The sequence below is a fragment of the Ostrea edulis genome, chromosome 6 (assembly GCF_947568905.1).
Source record: "Ostrea edulis chromosome 6, xbOstEdul1.1, whole genome shotgun sequence".
Taxonomy (NCBI): domain Eukaryota; kingdom Metazoa; phylum Mollusca; class Bivalvia; order Ostreida; family Ostreidae; genus Ostrea; species Ostrea edulis.
In genome coordinates, this window is record NC_079169.1 from 82,519,768 (window position 1) to 82,541,457 (window position 21,690).

General features: G+C 34.2%; 2 protein-coding genes across 5 annotated transcripts in view; one reads left to right on the forward strand and one right to left on the reverse strand.

Annotated features, from left to right (window-relative positions):
- LOC125648075 (nucleoprotein TPR-like) overlaps window positions 1-21,690 on the forward strand; it is a 163,491-nt gene that overhangs the window by 104,202 nt on the left and 37,599 nt on the right. The window lies entirely within an intron of this gene.
- Window positions 1,046-20,980, reverse strand: LOC125648083 (uncharacterized). 3 transcript variants are annotated; one of them, XM_048874998.2, is made up of 3 exons: window positions 20,764-20,980; window positions 9,485-9,720; window positions 1,046-2,104 (listed from the first exon to the last, which is right to left on the reverse strand). In XM_048874998.2, the coding sequence occupies exons 1-3, from the start codon at window positions 20,814-20,816 to the stop codon at window positions 1,203-1,205; spliced, it is 1,191 nt and encodes a 396-aa protein (XP_048730955.1). In that variant the 5' UTR covers window positions 20,817-20,980; the 3' UTR covers window positions 1,046-1,202. The 3 variants fall into 3 exon arrangements, with proteins under 3 accessions (XP_048730955.1, XP_048730958.1, XP_048730957.2); XM_048875001.2 differs by lacking the exon at window positions 20,764-20,980 and adding an exon at window positions 20,687-20,711; XM_048875000.2 differs by lacking the exon at window positions 20,764-20,980 and adding an exon at window positions 14,648-15,004.

Genomic DNA, 21,690 nt, shown 5'->3' on the forward strand with positions numbered 1-21,690 from the left:
ACACATAATGGTGCGTAAAATATCGAAGTCAATATGCATATTCACAAGATTTGAATTTCATCGCTTTCAAACTAAAAAACAATCTGATTAAAATCAGATCCTCGATCCGCTCCTCTCTTCTTCTTCTTTCTTGTCGCTAAACGAGGTGTAGCGGATCGAGGATCTTATTTTAATCAGATTGACTAAAAAACTACACAAAATATTTCATTTAAAACACATGTAAAGTAATTTTAGACATGAAAAGAATTAATTTTGCAAAAAAAAATTAAAAAGTTTAGAAACATGCAAAGTGTTCTTTAATTGTACTTCATATTTTCATGTTTTGTGATATATGTATATATCTTAAAGACAGGACCACAATGTAAACTATAGTTTAACTAATAGTGCAGTCCTGTATAAATAAAGGATATAATTATCATTATACTGGCTTATTACATAAAGGGCATCTTTGCTAGCCAAGGGTTGTAGAGAAGGGGAGCAAATCATAAACTCTTGGCTAGTGAAGATGCATAAAGGGCGGATAACTGTGATTCAGTACTACTGAAAGATATATACATATAGAAAGCATCTGTGCATAAGAAATGTACTGTGATTTCATGATATACACCCATGGTACTATAAGACATAAAAAATAATTATATGTATTGGTAGGGTTGCTAGGGTAAATCCATTATTTCCAAATTGTACGATTCTTTGTTGGATTGCTGCTTGTTTCACTTTTTGTTACTAATTCTGATGTTGTGTCATATAATTGACAGTAGAATTATTACATGATGCATTTATTGAATTCATTTATTTCATCATCCCGTGGGGATCTGGGTTAGAATAGGTCCTCAGTACCCCCTTGCTTGTCGTAAGAGGCGACTAAATGGGGCGGTTTCGGATGAGACCGCAAAAACCAAGGTCCCGTGGCACCATAAAGATCCCTCCTTGCTCAATGGCCATAAGCGCCGAGCATAGGCCTAAATTTTGCAGCCCTTCACCGGCAATGGTGACATCTCCATATGCATGAAATATTCTCGAGGGGGGCGTTCAACAATATTCAATCAATCAATCATTTATTTCATCAAAAAAATCTGTGCAGTTTTAATTAAATTCTAAATGAAAATGCTGTGGGTTGCAATTTCACTGTTTGTATATTAGATGTATACATTTGAATGGCAGCTATATTTTACTATTCTACCATAGTCAGAGCCTCTTCATCAGATATGATAACCTGTTGAACAACCAACAGTCTCAAGTCCCTTTTTACAACATGCCCACTTGTAAATAACATTCAGAAGTTTTCCATTCTCGTCATATTGCTCCTTTATTTCCCTGCCCTTGTTGTGAAACCTACATGCTTTTGGACCATTGTCAGTTGGTTTGAACAGTTTCTGACAACGGAGGCACTGAGTGACTCCAGTTCGTACATTTCCTTTTCTAGTTGAATAGACTTGAGATCGTAGCCGTAATTTCCACACTGCCGATTCCTCACTTGGCAGAGGGTATGACTGTAGCTGGTCCCCCTCTATATAAGTACGCTCCCTCTTCACACGGTCACTTGCTTTGACACTTTGACGAGGACTGGCTTCTACTTGATTCAGGTGGAACTGCGCCCCTTGGTGATCCTCATTGTATTCTTTAACAATGTCTTGTAATTTGAACAACTGATTCTTTACTCCATTTAATTCCTTCTGAAGCCATTTGATTTCAGTTTCTTTTTCTGTCAACTTACTATGTAAGGACTCTTTTTCAAAGTGAATTTTGGCTATTGCATTTTTCATGAACTTTATATCCATTTCTGAGTATTTCTTCTTGGAAGGGAACTTGTCTGAAATGGGTCCTGCATCCTTGCTCTGGTCCATGTAACTTGAGATTTGTTTCAGATGTTCGATTTTGAATTTCAGGTTTTGTATGAGCTGTTCAGTGGTGAGGTTCTCTTCTGGAATGTCTGCACTTGGCTTCTCCCTAATGGAAGGCTTGTTGTTATCATCCAGCATACCACAAAGATCTTGTAAGGAGGACTGCTCAGTCAGGAGAATTTTGTGCTGTCTCTCGATTTCTTGCATTGCACTGTTCAGACGGTCCTTCCAGTGATTTCTCTCTGCTTGAATGGCTTTGCCTGATCAAATTGTAAATAAGAGCAGTGAATTCCCAATACATTTTTTAAGCAATAAATCTGAAATTGTATTGAGAAAAATATCACAACTGTTGACTGGCCAAAATAAGCTTGAATTCTGCTGGCAGATATCATGTGGAAAAGCATACATTTTCAACATCATTACAATTTTAAGCAAAGTGCTGTACTTTAAAATCAGAATCTAGATCAATGCTCAGCCAGAAGCCACTCAAAAGTACATGATTTAAGGTAGCTCACTACACTAAAGCTCATACTTTTTATGACACTACGTCACAAGATGGCAATTTAAATGATTTGTATCGATCGATTTGTTTGTCTATCCTCGTAGCTCAGTGGTTATAGCATTGGGCTTATGAACCGCATATCTCAAGTTCAAATCCGCCAGAGTCTTTTGTTCATATATGTGGAAATAATTTATTTGAAAATCATATTTTTATCCAAATTTGCGTATTTTCTGCCTTTTTAGCATACATACTTATTATATATCATCATATTTTTTAGGATTAAATCAATTCAAACTGATTTGAGAAACTATTTCAGGGCAATCTGATTAAAATACAGATCTCTCAAATAGCGCACAGTGCAGAGAGCTCTGCGATTATCGCTATTTGAGAGATCTGTATTTTAATCAGATTGATTTCGGGGTGTAGTGAGCCACCTTAACATCAGTAGATCAAAAAAAGTAGATTGATATATGCTGACTTGATGTGACAGTTGATCATGTGTGCATTATAAGGCTTACTCCTGATTAGTTTGGGAAACTCGTAAGCTACTTATAGCTAGTAAGCTGACTCCATTGCATTGATGCTCATTTTGGTCCATTCCTCAGATGAAAATTGATTTCAAGGCTTTTATCAGCCCTGAATCCTCTTTTGAAAGTTATTTTTGTACATGTATAACAAAGCTGACATATATGTGTTTCTGTTACAGAGTATGAGACTTGCAATCTGACTAAAGTACAGACCTATATTATTATATAATATAGGTCTGTACTTTAGTCAGATTGTGAGACTTGTCAAGGATAAATATGGGATATTTGTTCAACATCTATTTATCTTTTTAGGTACTGTTTGTCAAAACTGTTTCCTGAGATATTATATGGGTTGGGTGTCCTTCCATCTATCTTGAGTAGCATTTGAGTTTTAGCATTGAAATTTCACATGAAGAATCTTTGTGTGGTCAAAGGTCAGGATCACCTATGACAAGAAATTTTCAAATATCTTGGATACCATTTAACTTGTAGCAACTGAACCAAAAAAAGAATTTCCATGACTTAATGATGAACCCTATTTTTTTTAGGTGCAAAGGTCAAATAATTTAATTGAAGTAAGAAACAGTTTTTGGATGATTGGGCTTGAAGAGTTTATATCATAAAAGGATGACCCCTCATGTTTTTTAGACATTGAAGGTCAAGGTCGTATGTAGTAGGAACTGATTGCTGTAGCTAGTGGTTAGGAGGTTTCCTTTGCAACCTAGAGTTCTCAATCCCAATGTAAAACCAAAGACAATAAGTCGCTGTTCCTTCACCAATTGCCCGGCATTAGAAGTGAAAGTCACAGATCTTTCCGATATGACATTTAAAATGGAGGTCCTGTGTCATAGCAGGCATTTGCACGGTAAAGAACCCTCACTGCTATGACCTTGAGCACCATGCATAGGTTAACATTTAGGGCACTTCATCTAAGGTTGATGATGTCTCAATATGAATTTTTAAAAATTCGAATGGGACATAAAAGATTGATTGATTGTATATTGTTTAACGTCCCGCTCGTGAATATTTCACTCATATGGAGAAGTTACCATTGCCGGTGAAGGGCTGCAAAATTTAAGCCTATGCTCAGTGCTTATAGCCTTTGAGAAGGGAGGAATCTTGATTGTGCCACAGGGCCTCGGTTTTTGTGGTCTCATCCGAAGGAACGCCCCGTTTAGTCGCCTCTTACAACAAGCAAATGGTACTGAGGACCTATTCTAACCTGGGTCCCCACAGGCTTTGGGACATAAAAGAACATACAATCACATGGTGGGAAATGGTTTTTGGTTGATATATCAACTACTATTTGGGCTTCAGCAATGAAACTTCACAAGGTGAATCTCTATCACAAAAGGATGACCTCTACAGTTTCAAAGGTTAAGACTACCAGCTCATTACGTAATATGAATATTTCCCAAAATTGAACGAAGTTCAACAACCTGTAATTTTTTTTAAAGAATTTAAGAAAATCAAAATCCTTGCCACATGCACATCTTCAATATCCATACAAACACTTTGTAAAACAAGATGGTCCTTACTTGAAAATTGTGGGAGGACTTAGTCAAACAAATTATGTACCCTCTATATAACAATAATTTTCAAATTAATGGGCAAAACTCCTGCAAGATTGTTTGAAATAGATCAAAATTGCAACAAGATCTAGAGTGATCCACCAAGAAGCTACATAGCAAGTTTCAGCTTGATGAATGTGACAGAGAAATGAAATTAGGAACAGAAAACCCTGATCAGACATACAGACATCGCTGTACCATAAAACGTCCCATCTAAAGATGGACGTATAAAAACAAAAGAATGGGGGGGGGGTATGTTTGGTTTGTGAAAAACAACAGGTAATGTTATGGAGTCTAATCTATTCATTTGCCCATAAAACTTTACATGACAACATATTCACATTAGCAACATTGTTTATATCTTGAAATGGATATCATTTGTGAAGTTGCATATGCTTGACTTTTGAAATGAAAAACGAAATTACATCTTGTGAGCATCAATATTTATATCCTTTAATGTAGAAAATGTTCTGCCCAAGAAAAGGGAGGGGGGAGTTTGTTGAAGAGTGCACAATGGCAAAAAATGACCTACTGTTTTTATTTAGAAAACTAAAATTAAACCAAGGGGGGTGGGTGGGTTGCAATGCCCAATACACCCCCCCCCCCCCTCCTCTAGATCTGACCCTGTCATTGTTGCCAGATTTGTACCACTGATTATGTACATGTATGAATGTAGAATACATCATTGCAAGCCACACCTATTGTCTCCGTTTACACTACGTCAAATGCCGTGGCTGTATGATTGAAAAAAATCCTCAACTTCATGAATATTTATGTTCATTAATCAACCAATAGGTGAGCTTCCATGATTGATTTTTTTTGGTGGAAAGAAAATCATTCGGAGGTCATTGTGTGCTCACAGTGGAATAATCCGAAGATTGCCAATTGAGAGCAAACATAACACTTTTTATGCCCCCGAGATCGAAGATCAGGGGGACATATTGTTTTTGTCCTGTCTGTCATTCAGTAATTCTGTCTGAAACTTTAACTTTGCTAATAACTTTTGAACAGTAAGTGATAGAGCTTTGATATTTCACATGAGTATTCCCTGTGACAAGACCTTTCCGTGGGTAACAACATTTTTGACCCTGTGACCTTGACCTTGGGAGTTTGACCTACTTTTTGAAAACTTTAACCTTGCTAATAACTTTTGAACAGTAAGTGATAGAGCTTTAATATTTCACATGAGTATTCCTTGTGACAAGACCTTTCCGTGGGTAACAACATTTTTGACCCTATGACCTTGAAGTATGATCTACTTTTTGAAAATTTTAACCTTGCTTATAACTTTTGAGCAGTAAGTGATAGAGCTTTGATATTTCACATGAGTATTCCTTGTGATAAGACCTTTCCGTTGGTACTAAACCTTTTAACCTTGACATTTGACCTACTTTAAAAAAAATTGACTTTGTCATAACTTTTAAATGGTAAATATTAGAGCTTTCATATTGCACATGAGCATTTCTTGTGACAAGACCTTTCTACCGGTACCAAGATATTTGTCCTTGTGACATTGGCCATCTTTAGAATTGGCCATTAGGCCAATTCAACTTGATTGATAGATTATCATCCCCGCCCTCCCCATAAAAATTGGCCTGCCCCAATTTTTTTAATTTTGCGATTTCCGGAATATTTTCATGTCCGACTCCGGTATTTACACTTGTTGTTTACATTTCTGGTATAGCAACGTGAAAAGCCACGTGAAGAAAATAGATCTATATGATTTTCTTAATTTCTTGCGTTCTTACTGGCGTAAATCTTGAAGAAGTTAGGTATATTTCTGTTATATCCTTAGATTAAAGCTTAACCTGGAATTAGTCTATGAAAATAGCATAGATTGATATCCATCTGACATTAAATGATGCGGATCTGTTGAAAAAAAAAAACAGCTCGTCTGTCTTTAATATTTTTCTCAGAAAATGAAAATTAAAAAAAGAAATCCTCCCACCCGCCCCATACTTTTTGCTGACCCTGGATGATAATCTACTAATTAAGTTGAATTGGTCTTATCGGGGGCATTTGTGTTTCACAAACCACAAACACATCTTGTTAAGCTGTTATTACTAATGGACACATTGGTTTGTTGACTTCACTGGTGTAATGAATTTACCATATAATTTGCATAACCATGCCGCTCTCATTGGATAATTGTTTGGTCAACTCTAGTCTTTCAGATTTCAACACATATCCACTTTACCCCAAATTTCCTCATCAAGTTTGGGAATACAATTAGGTTTATTTAATAATACAGAATTTTCAAGCGTAAACACTGCTGTTAATGCGAATTTCATTTGATAAATACTTATGAACTTTCTTGCTTCTGTAAACAGGGATCTGTAACCTTTTTTGTCTGTTATTTCTTGTAAGCAAATACTGCACATTTTAGATGTGGGCGCAGCCATTAAAATATCAGATATCTGTCATTGTGACTGTGATTGGTCAAAAATATTATTGTGTCATTTCATAAATATTCCTGAAAATTGAGGGTTTCGCTAATCATGCAGCCATGGTTTGATATAGGGTAGGTACTACCGGACTCGGTAATTGTGGCTAACGACGATACCTAGAAAAATAAGTTTCTTTTAGAAACACATGCCTGTGGTCCACATATTGTAGTCCTTTTTTGAAAGGAAAGCAACTCATCTGAATTAATACATGTAGTATAAACTTTATTAAAGCTATGATATTCAAAACTAGAGAAATTTACAGTAAATGAAGATCTGAAAGTGTCCGGTGCCAGAATCATTAAAAAACACAATATTCGGTAAAGTCATTGCAAGTATATAGATCCATATATCTTTATTTCCATATAATACGCCGTTCAAAGCAATTCCAGTTTATTTGTAAGTTCCGTCCAAAATGCGAGACAATGTCAGAGTGTCACATGTGCGAGATCGAAATTATATTTATTATGAGAATATCGGTTTAAAATAAAAACACATCAGAGTCTCCACATTGAGATTAATATAATCTACATACTGTGGAAGGTCCTATTCACTGGTTTGTTAAAGGTTTAAGTATAAACAAAGATAACTTACAGAGCGTGTTATACAGAGACAGCAGTTTCATTCTGAAAGTATCCGTTTTTACGGAAAGTGACCATTTGAAGGAAAAGTGTCCGTTATGCCTATACACCGTGAACTATGTAGTCGTGCATATTTTGTCCTGTTTGTCTGAATGAAACTAACTTTTCTCATAACTTTTAAGTAGGAAGTGATAGGGCTTTCATATTTCACATGCACATTCCTTGTGATAATGACCTTTTCTTTGGTACCAAAAATTTTATGACCTTGGAGTTTGACCTACTTTACAGAAAACTTGACCTATTCAGTATCTCCTGAACTATTATAAGATAGGGCTTTCGTAATTTGCCGTAAAAATTTCTTTTGGTAAGGCCTTCCATTTCATAAATGATTTTTGACCTTGTGATCAGATCTTGACCTAGCTAGAGTTTGACCCAAATTTCAATACTTTAACCTTACTCTTATAAGTTTAAATGGTGAGTGATAGGGCTTTCATATGTCATATACATGTATATACATTCCTTTGATACATTCCTTGTGATAAGGCCTTTTTTTTAAGTTTCTAACCTTGTGATCTTGACCTACTTTTAAGAGATGTAACTTATTGAATATCTCCTCAACTATTTATTAAGGTAGGCTGTCATATGATGTATATAAATTCTCTATGACAAGACGTTTCATGGTGTTTGAGTTTATGACCTTGAATTTTGATCTACTTTTTAAAAAAAACTCTTGAGCTAATTAAGGTACAAATTTCATATTGTTATGTCCCCCTTTGAAAAAGAAGGGACAAATCATTTTGACCTGTCAGTTGGTCTGTAGACCAAGTCTTGTCAGTAGTCTGCCTCGATTTAAAAGCTGACCATACACAGACCAAACTCTTGCTTATCGAATCAGTTGAGAAACATAAACATTGGAAGTTGACAATGGAGAAGCTGAAGTCATCCCATTTGTCAGAAGGTTGAGTTGTTAGTTTGCCATTAACGTCTATGTTCAACAAAAATATTTAAGTGTGAGGCAGATGTGGAAGACTGTGGTGTCTGTTTATATAATTTTCTAACTTTTGTCAAATTAATCAATCGTTACACAACTCTAAACTTGATTTGTGGTAACTCTTCATGGAAGAGACCGCCGCGGTGGTCTAGAGGTTAGAGCGTTCGCCCCGCATGCGGAAGGCCAGGGTTCGAATCCCGGCCGCAACAGACCTAAGTCGTTAAAACAGGTAGTGACAGTTCCATCCATCGCCAAACGCTCGGCATCAGGTGTGAATGTCACGGGTCCTTGGGTATGACCTTAAAAACGGATGTCCCGTGTCACAATAGGTGTGGCACGCTAAAGAACTCTCACTGCTCAATGGCAGTAAGCGCCTAGCAAAGGCCTAAATTTGAGGCCCTTCACCGGTCTTGGTGACGTCTTCATATGAGTGACAAATTCTCGAGAGGACGTTAAACAAGATACAATCAATCAATCTCCATGGAAGATACACACTATCAGCAAGTTCCATATCAACATCTCTCCCAAACATAGCCTAAGAATTGGAAAATAAGTTTAATGCAAGGGCTTTAAGTTTCAAAACTGGGTCAATTATGACAGAAGTGGGAGTTTGATTTTGTTTGGTCATTATGAAATGAACAAATCACAAATCACGTACGTACAGTAAGTTTCATTCAATATCTTAATTAAATCATGACAAATGGGAGTAATTGGAAAACAAATTTTTGAAAAAGGTCCTAAATTTTGTGGGTCAACCATGAATTTGAATTCAATGTGTTTAATTACAGCAAGTGTCATTATCAATTCCTCAAAGCATGAAAAAAAAAAGTTTGGAAAACAAAATGCCAGAGACAGAACTCTATCTGGTGAAAGTGGATCAAACAATATGAAAGTCAAACTCAATCAGAGCAGGAAGAAAACCTGTAATTTTACCAGGGATAGGCATAGGGGATAGAAGGCTAAAAGAATGTTAAAATTGTGTTTATTATTAATATGATGATTTTCATATTTTCTATAAACTTACCCAAAATATCCTGTATGGTTTCATATGGAATTGCTCCAGATTTTCCAAAGTTAAAAAGCTTTTCTACAGTGTTAAGAATGTCATCATCCACGTTTGTAATTTCAAATTCCAAGGATATCTGGTCAGACGAGGCTGCTGAGGGTGGAAGACAGCCATTACTTATAACAGGAGTTGCCATGGTTTCACAATTCTCCACTGCCTCAGATAACCCTTTCACTGCTTCATTTTGGAAATCCCTGAAAAGAGAAATATATTTTGTTATTCTTCTATTTATGTAATACATACTCCTCAATATCAAGTAGGATATGAAATGTAAATACTTCGTATGAGCTCTTATCTTTTGAAAATTCTTGAAAATGTTATTTATAATTCCATTTCTTTCTTTTTAATTCTAGTTGAACTTCAAGATATTGTTTACTTAAAAAAAATCTAGAATATGGAAAAAGTAAAGTAAGCTTTAATTCTACTTCCAAATTCAATCAAATCCATTCAGGTATAGCAAAGCATGTTATTTAGTGCTCTGTGCCAAACATTGGATAGTTAGATATGCAGGCAGCTCCCTATGACACATTGTTATGTTGCTTGGAGTTAAATCCCCATTGAATTTTCTATAATTAAAAAAAAAATTATACAACTTGTGCATAATATTTGTGACAGGCACTCTGTCATCTTCCAAGGCCAAAAAAGACACATCTGTATACATGTATTAGCTAGGTGATGGTCCATGGACAGTATACATATTCCTACCCCACCATTTTTCAGAGAAATGATACCTGACTTATGTATGCAAAACTCAGAGAAGGTGAATGATTTATTTCATCTATCTCAACTGCAGATTTTGTGTCCACTGTTTGACATTCAGTCATGTTCTTACTAGAATTCAACAACAAAATCTCAGAACAGATCATTAACGGGGACTTTATCTGTAAAGATTCAGTCATTAACGGGGACGTTATCTGTAAAGACAGATCTTGACAATGGTGAGACCTGACAGATAGTATACCCACAGATCCACAGATAGTTCTGATACAAGTCTGTGATTCTTGACATTTAAAGTTTTCCAACCTGTCACTTGTTTCAAAAACAAAACATTACAATATTATCAAATATTTGATTTTTGTCATTAAGATAAACACATTCCAAGGTTATATCTAAGCAAAAGGAATACAAATGAATTATTCAGGAACTTTGAGCCCAAGTACTTGAAGAGAACTATATAATTGAATACAAAATACAAATACAAACAGATACTAATATGTTGTGAGAAAATAAGTTTCATGTGTAACACTTTACAGTGATTTTACATTAAAATTTAAGTAAAATACCTTAATTTCAAATAATTCACTATTATCTCCATGATGTTTTGTATAATAACCCAGCACCACTCATTACAATATCAAATATTCGACATAGAAATCACATGTCTCAGATTTTGATTTTCAATTACTTAATTGAAAATTGCTGAATTGAAATCAGATGATCACTGGCACAGGTAATTTTGGTACCTATAGAATTGACCATCTGTGAATTAAAAAAAAAAGCACTGACTGATAAAGACAAAATCTAAACACTGACCCCATGAATTCCTCCCAGACCAGGTCATAATTACACAATTACAATCAACATGAATTCACTTTCAGCTAAATCCAGCCAATGGAGCTTTTTCTGCAAAACTTAAATACCCATGGAGGTCCAGAGTCCATTTAAATAATTACATACATCAAATTAATGGCAAGTCATTAAACAAATTTGATAGAGGAGATAGCATTGAATGAAAATTGAAGAGTGGATGAACAGCTTTCTTACTTACTTGTAAGCTGCTGACTTCCACAGTATGTAATATTAGTGCACACTATATATGATGAGTTATGTGTTTTATATATACAGGTATTATTTCATTTTACAGGCTTTGAAGGCATGGCAGTAGACATTTAAACAGAGATTAACAAAGCTTTTGTTAATTAATACATCCAAAAGATTTGCTGATCCGTTTGTAAGCCAAAGAACAATATCAGCTATTCTAGAGACTCGGGTGATAGGCAGTTGTATTATTTCTCTGGGTGTGAGCAAATTCTACTAATGAAAGAAGTTTAGTTGTCATTAAGAGGCCATAAGTTTAGATATTGACTTTTCAAAAAGTAAGGCATTTAAAAAAGTTTGTTAAATCTTGATTTTTGATATAAAATTGATGAATCTTGAGGCATGGTATACATGCAGACTTGAGATATCGATAATTATTTTTTCTTCTTCTACATATAATGTGGATATAAATTTAGATAGATTGATAAAACTTAAAGGGAAGAAAATCCTTCTCAACAATCAGATTTTATAATCTCCATACTTGTGTACATGTAAGAAAGTGCATGTAGACATTAATGTTTGAAGATCAAATTTAAATGTCTCTCTTTGTTGCTTCTTCAGTTTCAATATATTTGTAATGAATTACTGTTTATAACGAATTTCATTCCCTGTACCTAACAAATATACTGCAGATTCGTGTGTTGTCTGATAATCAAGAGTTCTTGCATGTATTTTAGCAACAGAAAATTAAAAGTGAGTAATTTTATTTTACAAGTGAATTGCCTCTCCCGAAATTACACGATAATAATTTCCTCGCATGTATTTAGGAATCTACAGAAAACAATTGAAGTGGTTTGAGCAATATGGACTGTGGATATCAGCCTTGGGATAGCTCAGTGGTTAGAACACTTGGCTAGTTAAACACAGGGGTCCCGTATTCAATTCCTTTTAAGGAGAGTTAGACCAAGGTCATTAATGCAGGTAAAGGTCAGAGTGACCTTGATGCCAAATAGATGTATTGTGTCATGCACATAATAATTCAACTGATATCATTTATTCATTTAAACATACGGGTTATGCAAATTTTTTCTGCAATGATTGCTACTTTCATTACCTGATGAAACAATTGATTATTAAGAAAAAGGTTTTATTGTTTCTATTTATATTTTTATGTATTTTTTTAAAAGTAAAAATATAGACTACATTTAAGTACTAAAATATATTGTTGATCCATTTGCTATATTAAACGTACAGCTAATGCACCATTTGACCTTGACGATACTCAATATTTAGTCATGATTACATAGACAGATAGTACTAAAAAAAATGGATCAAAATAGTTTGCAAGAAACAATTGTATTTATTGACTGATTGAAGCCATGTCAATTTGACCAGAAAAGAAAAGATTTAGGGAATGGAAACATTTGGAAATATCTTAATTCTGGTAATCATTTCTGTATTTATTGAGCTTGATAAATCTTATTCAAATAAACATTATGTCAAGTTATTGATACCAAGAATTAAATTGCAATTCTTTTAATGAATTATTGCATTCATTGATAGAATTAATGATATAATTAGTTAGAATTCATCATATAAATTCTGACAATGTGTGGAATGCATTAAAGATATCAATGATTATTAGAAGAGTTTTTACCTCACCTTAAAGTGAGCTTTTCTGATTGAAATTTATCGGGGTAGGCGTAAACTTTTCACATTTTCATTCTCTTCTTCAGAACCACTGGGCCAATTTCAACCAAACTTGGCACAAAGCATCCTTGGGTGAAAGGGATTCAAGTTTATTCAAATGAAGGGCCATGCCCCTTTCAAAGGGGAGATAATCACAAAAATGTAAAAATAGGGTGGGGTCATTTAAAAATCTTCTTCTCAAAAACCACTGAGCTAGAAGGACTGAAATTTTTATGAAAGCTTCCTGACATAGTGCAGATTCAAGTTTGTTCAAATCATGGCCCCCTTAGGTAGGGTGGGGCCACAATAGGGGATCAAAGTTTCACATAGAAATATATGGGGAAAATCTTTAAAAATATTCTTCTCATTGCAAGAACCATTGCAACAGAGAATTTTACATTTACATAACTTCCTGACATACTGCAGATTCATGTTTGTTAGCATCACGGCCCCCGGGGGTAGGGTGGGGTCACTATAGGAGATTGAAGTTTTACATACGAATGTGTAGTGAAAATATTTAAAAATCTTCACAAGAACCACTGGGCCAGAAAAGTTTACCTCTACATGAAAGCTTTCCGACATGGTACAGATTCAAGTTTATAAGCCCCCAACCCAACACAACACCAACACCCCCACGGTTAGGTTGGGGCCACAATAGGGATCAAAGTTTTACATGCAAATATGTAAGAGAAAATAGGGGCCAAGGTGAGCAATGTGGCCCATGTGCCTCTTATTAAAATTCAGTTATAGTGTGCAATGATTATATTGAGCATATCTTTAATGAATTAAGTATATTTTAATTTGGTGTTCTTTTAAGGACTAAGAAATAAATAAAATATATCTTAATGCAATTTTAGAGCTCTTCATAAATTGCTTTCTTTGTTGTTTTATTGAATGATGAAGGTAGCAAGCATTGCAGAAAACATTCATAACCTGTGGAAGAATGACATTTTGTTGTTTATATATTTATGTTTTTATTTATCTATTTAAAATATAGATATGATTTAAGTACAGTGAAAAATCATACTGTTGATCATTTCATTACTTTAAATGGAACAGCCAATGCAATTAACCTTTGACCTTGATGATGCTCCATATTTAGTCATGATTACAGACAGATGGTACAAAAACTGTGGTCAAATTAGTCTGACTGGCAGTGATCACTGCTGCAGAATATTTCCAAATATGGTCACTTTGAAAATCATCAAATGGTGGCTAAACAATGAAATAATTTGTGACTCTTAAGGTAAATGTTTGATTATCAGTGACAATTGGTAAATTCAGTGATATTCAGATGATTTCAGATTTCTTACAGTAAAATCAGTCTCATTCTCAGATCCTCTTCTCTTTTTGAATTTGCTTAATTCTTTTCCTATCTTTCAAGAATTTTTTTTTTTATCGAGAGGTTACCAGCTCAAAAGAAAATCTAAATACATGTATGTTTAGTGATAGAAATGGTGTTAGTGTATGTTCCTGCTAAGCATGTGGGGAGCTGCTATTGATTTCGAACATGCAAAATTGCATTTTCATGTAGGCTGAGCTGCAGTTAAATCTTTAAATATTTCAGTGTAATAGTTATAAGTCCTAGTAGACTATAAGGATCTTGGTTTGTAACATTGCTGCTAAATAATCTTATACAAAGATAAATACCTGGTTCAGTCATGCAACTCTTACCCTTGGTAGTAGATATGATCAATTTCTTCCTGATTATCCATGTTCAGTCCAATAGTATGATTAAAGCTGTTTAATTGTCTATCCTTTAGTTAATCTCCATGAGATTGCACAAATCCATGATCTCTAAGTTATCATTGTCTTCAGACTTTCAGATAACTAATTTCTTCATAGGTTGGTAAACAACAAGTGTGTGGGAATCTTTGGATTTTTCTGTCAGAATATGGCCCTCCTTGAGTGTATATAAGTGTACTAACAATGCACTGACTTTATTTGCATAGACAATTTGATTGAAGCCATGAGATAGCTTTGATTTTCCATTCAGGCTTTTAATTTTGTTTACATACCTAAATTTTGCATTGTTGATGGGTATTTAACATTTTTAAAAGCCCGAACTCTTGTGATGACATTTGTAAAAACCTAAATATACAATGACTTGTTGAACCCAATTCTCAAACCATTTGAAGAAATAATCTTAATTCAATGTTCAATAAGTTTTTGACTGTGACCACAAAATTTGTAAATGAAGCATGTACCAAGAATAATTCTTCTGAGTTCATGTAGTTTTCCACACCGAATGCCCCTTTTTAAAGCTGTGTTTTAAAAAAAGAAAAATCTTGCAGTGATTTGAACATCATGCATTTAAGTAACTTTGAAGTACATTCATTTCCTTTCAGTTGTAGTTCTGTAGTAGCTCATGAAAATCGGGAAGTCAGAATTACAGACACCAGTCTGACAGATCAAAGAGCCACAGAACAATCAAATTTCCTTTTTTGAGCTTTTAAGATAATGCATACCTTGAACAAAATGAATGTTTGAAACTATTTGTGAAAGCATTATCATATATACTTCATGTTAATATTTAGACTTTTAAATATAGAATATTGACGTCTTGTATTTATAATAATGCACAAAAATATTCTTATTTGAACTGCAAGCTTCTGCATGTTTCCCTTGTTGTTCCTAATCAGGAGTAATAAAACTGAGATATATACATAATTGTAGCTCAGATGATGTAATACAAAAAATCATTTACCTTTTTAAGATGGTCATGCAAGTTAATGCTAGGGACTTTCTTAAATGTATTAGAACATACACCAGGTTTTTTTTTAAGGTTTTGATTTCAAGGGCCAGGGCCTTTCCAATTGGGAAAAATAGCGACATTTGCTTGAAATTGGGGAAAATGTTTCATATATTAAGAAATAGGGGAAAACCCAATTCAGAGTACTTTATAGTATAATTGGGCTCCCTCTGACTTTTAGGTATAATTGGGCTCCCTCTGACTTTCATTTTTGGTCAAAGCTTACCTCATTCAAATAAGCAGAGGCCAAAAAATTAGTTTTATGCAAGACTTTTGAGGGCCTGTGAAAATTTATGAACGATTTGGCTACCCTGCTTGATTTGTTTTCATTGTTTGGGAATTTCAAATCAAAAATTGGAAAAAAAATCGTGCTTTTTAACATTGGGAATGGGGCCTTATTTCGGCCCCCTACAGACCCTTAAAAAATCCCTGTACACTGTACAAAATTTGATAACCATTATCAATGCTTGGAATAGTATATGTCCCAGTGTCGATCATTCTGAATATTCACTTGTGAGTCTAAAACAATGTAAATCAATACGTGCTGCAATGAGCTATGAAGATAACCCTCAGACTGCTGTCAGATCATTTATGATTTTATAGTTATTCAGTCCATCACAGTTTGGTTTCACTGATGTCATTAGATATAATTTGTCAATGTTGTTTGAGGAATAAATATTAACCATTCATGGTTTAACAGATAAATGAATCTTTCTTCAATATAATGCTAATATTAATGAATGATTTGCAGGCAGCAGACGTTCTGATTTGCATTCAGACCTGTTCAGATATAGGACAAAATCTCACATAGCCTCATCCTGCAGCACTTGGCAAACAACAATGCTAACATCAGAAGACTGGTCTCGAGAACACAGAGACCAGCTCACACCTGTTTATGTAACATATTGAGATATTCCATGCAAAAAAAAATTTCCAAATAATTTCATTCACTGCAATCTTGGTTTGTTATAATCTGCACCATATGTTATCTTTCAATATTTTCATCATCTCTTGTTTTGCATGTCTATAATCAATTCAAAGATGCCATTTTTATATGAATTACTCATACTGTAAGTGTTTTTTATGCCTTAAATTTGGAAACGAGGATTCCAGTTGGGTTATTATTGGCCTGTTCATCTGTATTTTGTCTGTGTGCACTTTAAAAGTAAATTCAAGCCATAGAAGAAAATATTCACAGTGTAAGCATGTTCAGTGGTGAAAAGCTGCCCCCCCGCCCCGCCCCCCCCCCCCCCCCCCCCCCCCCCCCAGTTGTTTATACCTTTCACAAAAGAAGTTTTTAAAGGGATAGGTGTATGGGAACTACCCAGTCAAGTTATTCACTGCGAGCTTTCCAACTAATTGTGCCCAGCTGGACATTAGATGCCCATACTATAGACAAAATAGAAACCTGGTGAGTGTTAGTGTGTTAAGAATTAATGTCCTAATCCTCGTAACACCCAAAATTATTTTACAGAAATACATGAACATTTTTCTTCAAAGGATGTAATTTTAATGACTTAATGATTTGTTGACATGAAAAAAATCAAAGTATTGTATAGTGGTAAGTGTGAATTCTGGCATTTACATGAAATATTAAATTACTTCAGCAACATTACTGGTATTTTTGTCCCCCACCGCCATAGAAATACTGGTATCTGTCCCACTTTGTGGACGCAACTCCTGTGAAACCACGCAACAGATTTTGTTCAAATTTTGGTAGGATTGTTAGTTACCATATGTATAGTTGATCATATTGTGCCACCATTTTAATTCAACAAATTTTACAGGAGTTATGGGACTTTGTTGAATTTGTACATGTTACACTATATAGGAACACATTGTGGAAGTTTTGTTCAAATGTTGCAGGATTGTTAGTCACAATATGTAGTTTATCATATTCCACCGCAATTTTGATTCTTCAAATGTTACAGGGGTTATGGGACTTTTGTGCTTCAATTTTTTTGCGGCATTTGGGGACATATATGCTACGCATAGCGATCTTATTTTACTTGCAGTTCTGAATGTGCAATCATAAACCCAATACAAGATGCCCATAGGCCACATTGCTCACCTGAGTTACCTTGGCCCTTCTGTTCAGCTGTTCAGAATTTTAAAAGATTTTTTTATCAATCCCAATTTCCCATGGAAATTTTGACCCCATATTGTGGCCCCAATCGTAGTAGCCCCAAAGGATCTCAAAATAACTGAAAATTAATTCACATAACACAGAGATGCCTCATCACCAATATGACTAACATGATCTTGCTGATCTGGATAAGACCAAGGTCACAAGGTCATGGAATGATATGAAAGACCTTGCCTTAAAAATTCTACATACAAAATATGAAAGCTCCATCTCAAATATTCAGGAGATATCAAATAGGTAAAAAAAAATATTAAAAGTAGGTCAAACTTCCAGGTCCTGATCACAATGTCAAACACTAAAGTTAATAACAAGGTCTTGCCATAAAGACTCTATATACAGCATATGAAAGCTTTACCTTAAATAGTTCAGGAGATACTAATTAGGTCAGTTTTAGTAGGTCAAGTTCACAAGATCAAATACAATTGCATCACAAGGTCTTTTCATAATGAATTTATACACAAAGTATGAAAACCCTATCTTGAATCGTTCTGAAGATATTTAAGAGGTTACATTTTTTTAAAAGTAGGTCAAATTTCAAGGTCATAGTATGAAATATAAGGTATTGCCAGAGAAATCTATATACAAAATATAAAAGATCTACCTTAAATAGTTCGGGAGATATTGAAAAGGTCAGATATTTAAAAAGTAGGTCCAACTCCAAGGTCACAAGGTCCAACTTCACGAAATGATAAGGTCTTGTCTTAAAGAATCTATATAATTATACAAAATGTGAAAGTCTTTCCTTAAATAGTTCAGGAAATATTGAATATGTTAGGGTTTGCTTTTTAAAGTAGGTCAAATGATCAAACACCATTGTGTACAATTAAGGTCTTACTATAAGCCTAAGGAATCTATATACCTATAAAACCAAACTTAAAATGGTTCCAGATAAATTGAATAGGTTATGTTAAAATTTCTTAAATTAGGTCAAACTTGTTCAAGATCACAAGGTCAAAGATCATGATATAAAATGATTGCATGGTCTTGCCATAAGAAATATATGTACATGATATGAAAGATCTACTTTAAAATTATCAGGATGTTGAATAAGTCAGATTTTTATTAAAAGTAGGTCAAACTTACAGCTCAAGGTCTCAAGATCACACACCATTGCATCGCATGAAAGGTCTTTCCATAAAGAATGTATATACATAATATGAAATCCCTAGCTTAAATAGTTCAAGAGACATTTTTCAAGATGTTTCCTATATATCAGTGTCAAATAATTGGAAAAATTTCATAATCGATAATCAGTCATAATCGGAAGAACTGTATTGATCAATGATCGATTTAAAGGGACTGGTTCACGATTTTTGATAAAAATATTTTTCATTTTTGTTGTTAAACATTAAAAATATAACTCATTTAATGTTGACAGCCAACATTTTTACCTTCTGAATACAAGAATAAAAGCAATATTTAGCCTTAAATCTGTGTTATGTAAACAAAGACTCTAGTCTTTTTATGTAAACAAACAAACAAGTGAAATGTTGATTTTATATAGTAAAGCATCCTAATTTTACATAGTCATAAATTTTAACTTTTAGATGACACATTTTACTCCCAAAATGCTTGAAATGTGAAAGATATAATAAACTTAGATCGATATCCATTTCTTTTGAAAATGTAAACAATAACATACCCCAATCTTTGTTTACAAAATAAATACTTATAACTTTCTAAAATGAGTTTCTGTGATAATGTATAACCTTGATTTTTATGTGAGATTATTGAAACACATAAGACAGTAGATTTTGATCATTAAAGGTGAAATAAAAAAATTTGGAGAAAATCGTGAATCAGTCCCTTTAATCGGTATTTATATGTAGTTAATAATATGTTTATTATTTTTGGGGTTATTTCTATTTAGTTTTATGATCGGTGCAGCATACACACTAGCTGGTGTTGCTGAATTCCCACTTTTCAATGTGGAATCCACTCTGATTCTCCCTCGCATATGTCACGATATAAAAACGTGGTTAACGGTCAGAGGAATCTCTGATTAGATATCAACTAGTGTACGGGTGACAATCAATTATGAAAAATATAATTGGAATCGGAAGAGCCAAAAATGATTGACAATCGATTGTCGGCGACAATCGTTTCATCACTACTAAATATCAGCAAATAACACTTTGATCCTTTATTGTGGCCCCACCCTTATCCTCCTGGGGCCATGATTTGTACAAACTTGAATCTACTCTATGTTGGGAAGCTTTAACGTAAATTTTAACTTTTCTGGCCAAGTGATTTTGAAGAAGATTTTCTAAAATTGTGATATTGTCTCTATCAATTTTAGCAGTCTTAAAACTTTCAGTCGTTTTTTCTAGTGCAATAATCTCAAAAATCATAAGCAATCAAAGGAACTATATCTTACTGCCGTGGTTTTCTGTGGGGTGTGCAGATGGTAAGGACCCTCTGCATGTACATCGTAAACGTAGCCTATTTTATTTTCAGTGCATGAAATTAGAATTTCATCATTGACTGATAGAGGTTATTATATACCAACATTATAACTTCCAATATATAGCTGTAGAAAGAATTTAAATTTAGATACTGAGTAAAACGTGAAGTGTTACGGCAGTTTCCCAAGACTAGTGTCGCTTTTAAGGAATCTGTTTTGTGAAGTAGATTATGGGCAGAAGAAAGAGCTAAGGGCCCATATAGGCCCCATCTCCAAATTTCCCCAATATGTCTAGGATAAGCACTCTTTCAAACACTTTACAATAATTTCGATATAGAGACATTTTCAAGATTTCATCTCTAAAAATCATATTCCAAGTATGGAAGAAGAAAAAAGAATAGAAAAACCCACCTTCCTAAGTGTTGATGAATTCAGTAAGACCACTGGAGTCAATACAATGTTGTGTATTCTTATTTGTCAGTACTTACGTAGAGTGATGCATCGGAAGTTTAGTTCCTCTTAGCCTGACAGTGCTGCTCATTCTTGAGTCTCTGAATCAGCATAGCTAGAATGAGATCCTGTTTTGTTGCACTGGTTTTATGATGGAGATCAATAGCTAATTTGAAATCAGGCAATCATGTTTGGTAACACATCATGATGTCCTGAAGACATCTGTTCTGGTGGAAGTGTTCCCATGAAAGTTTTAGATCAGCACTGTCACAAATAGTGATCTAAATATGTCATATTGTGATTTTCAAGCATTATCAGTAAATTAAAAAATATATTTAGAAGCTATTCAACATATTAAATTTATACTAGAACTACATCTTCATAAAATTTTGTACCATGGGAAATAATTAAGACTGTGGGAAAATCCAAAATTAATCCTGTGATTCATATTTTGCGTCGGAGACTCCATGTCATATTGTAGTGGCTGTCTTCATTTTAACATGGTGTAGTAGGTTAATTATGACATCATATCTATAGGCACATATATTATGTTGTAATGTGATAGAGATAAAAAGTTTTCTGTGTGAATTTCTCTGCAAATTCTTCTTTGATCTTGGTGAAATATTCAGAATGAATTTACATATAGGTCTTTCAAATTTTTAAAACATTGAAACAGAGAGTAGTGAGAATGCCCGCAGTTCAATGTTGCATCATTCAACATTGAGGTCAGCTCAAGTACTTCACATTGCCATGACATATATTAATTAAGTACGTAGATAATATTTTATGTAGTGAATTTCATTTAATGACGTGTTTTGAAAACAATCAAAAACAACAACACACAGTTATTGATTGGGTCTGAGAACAACAGCTGTTTTGTTTGACCCAAGAACAGATGTGTTGCCCTCGGCCTACGGATTCAGGTAACAGATCCATTCTCGGGTCAAACAAAATGGCTGTTATCC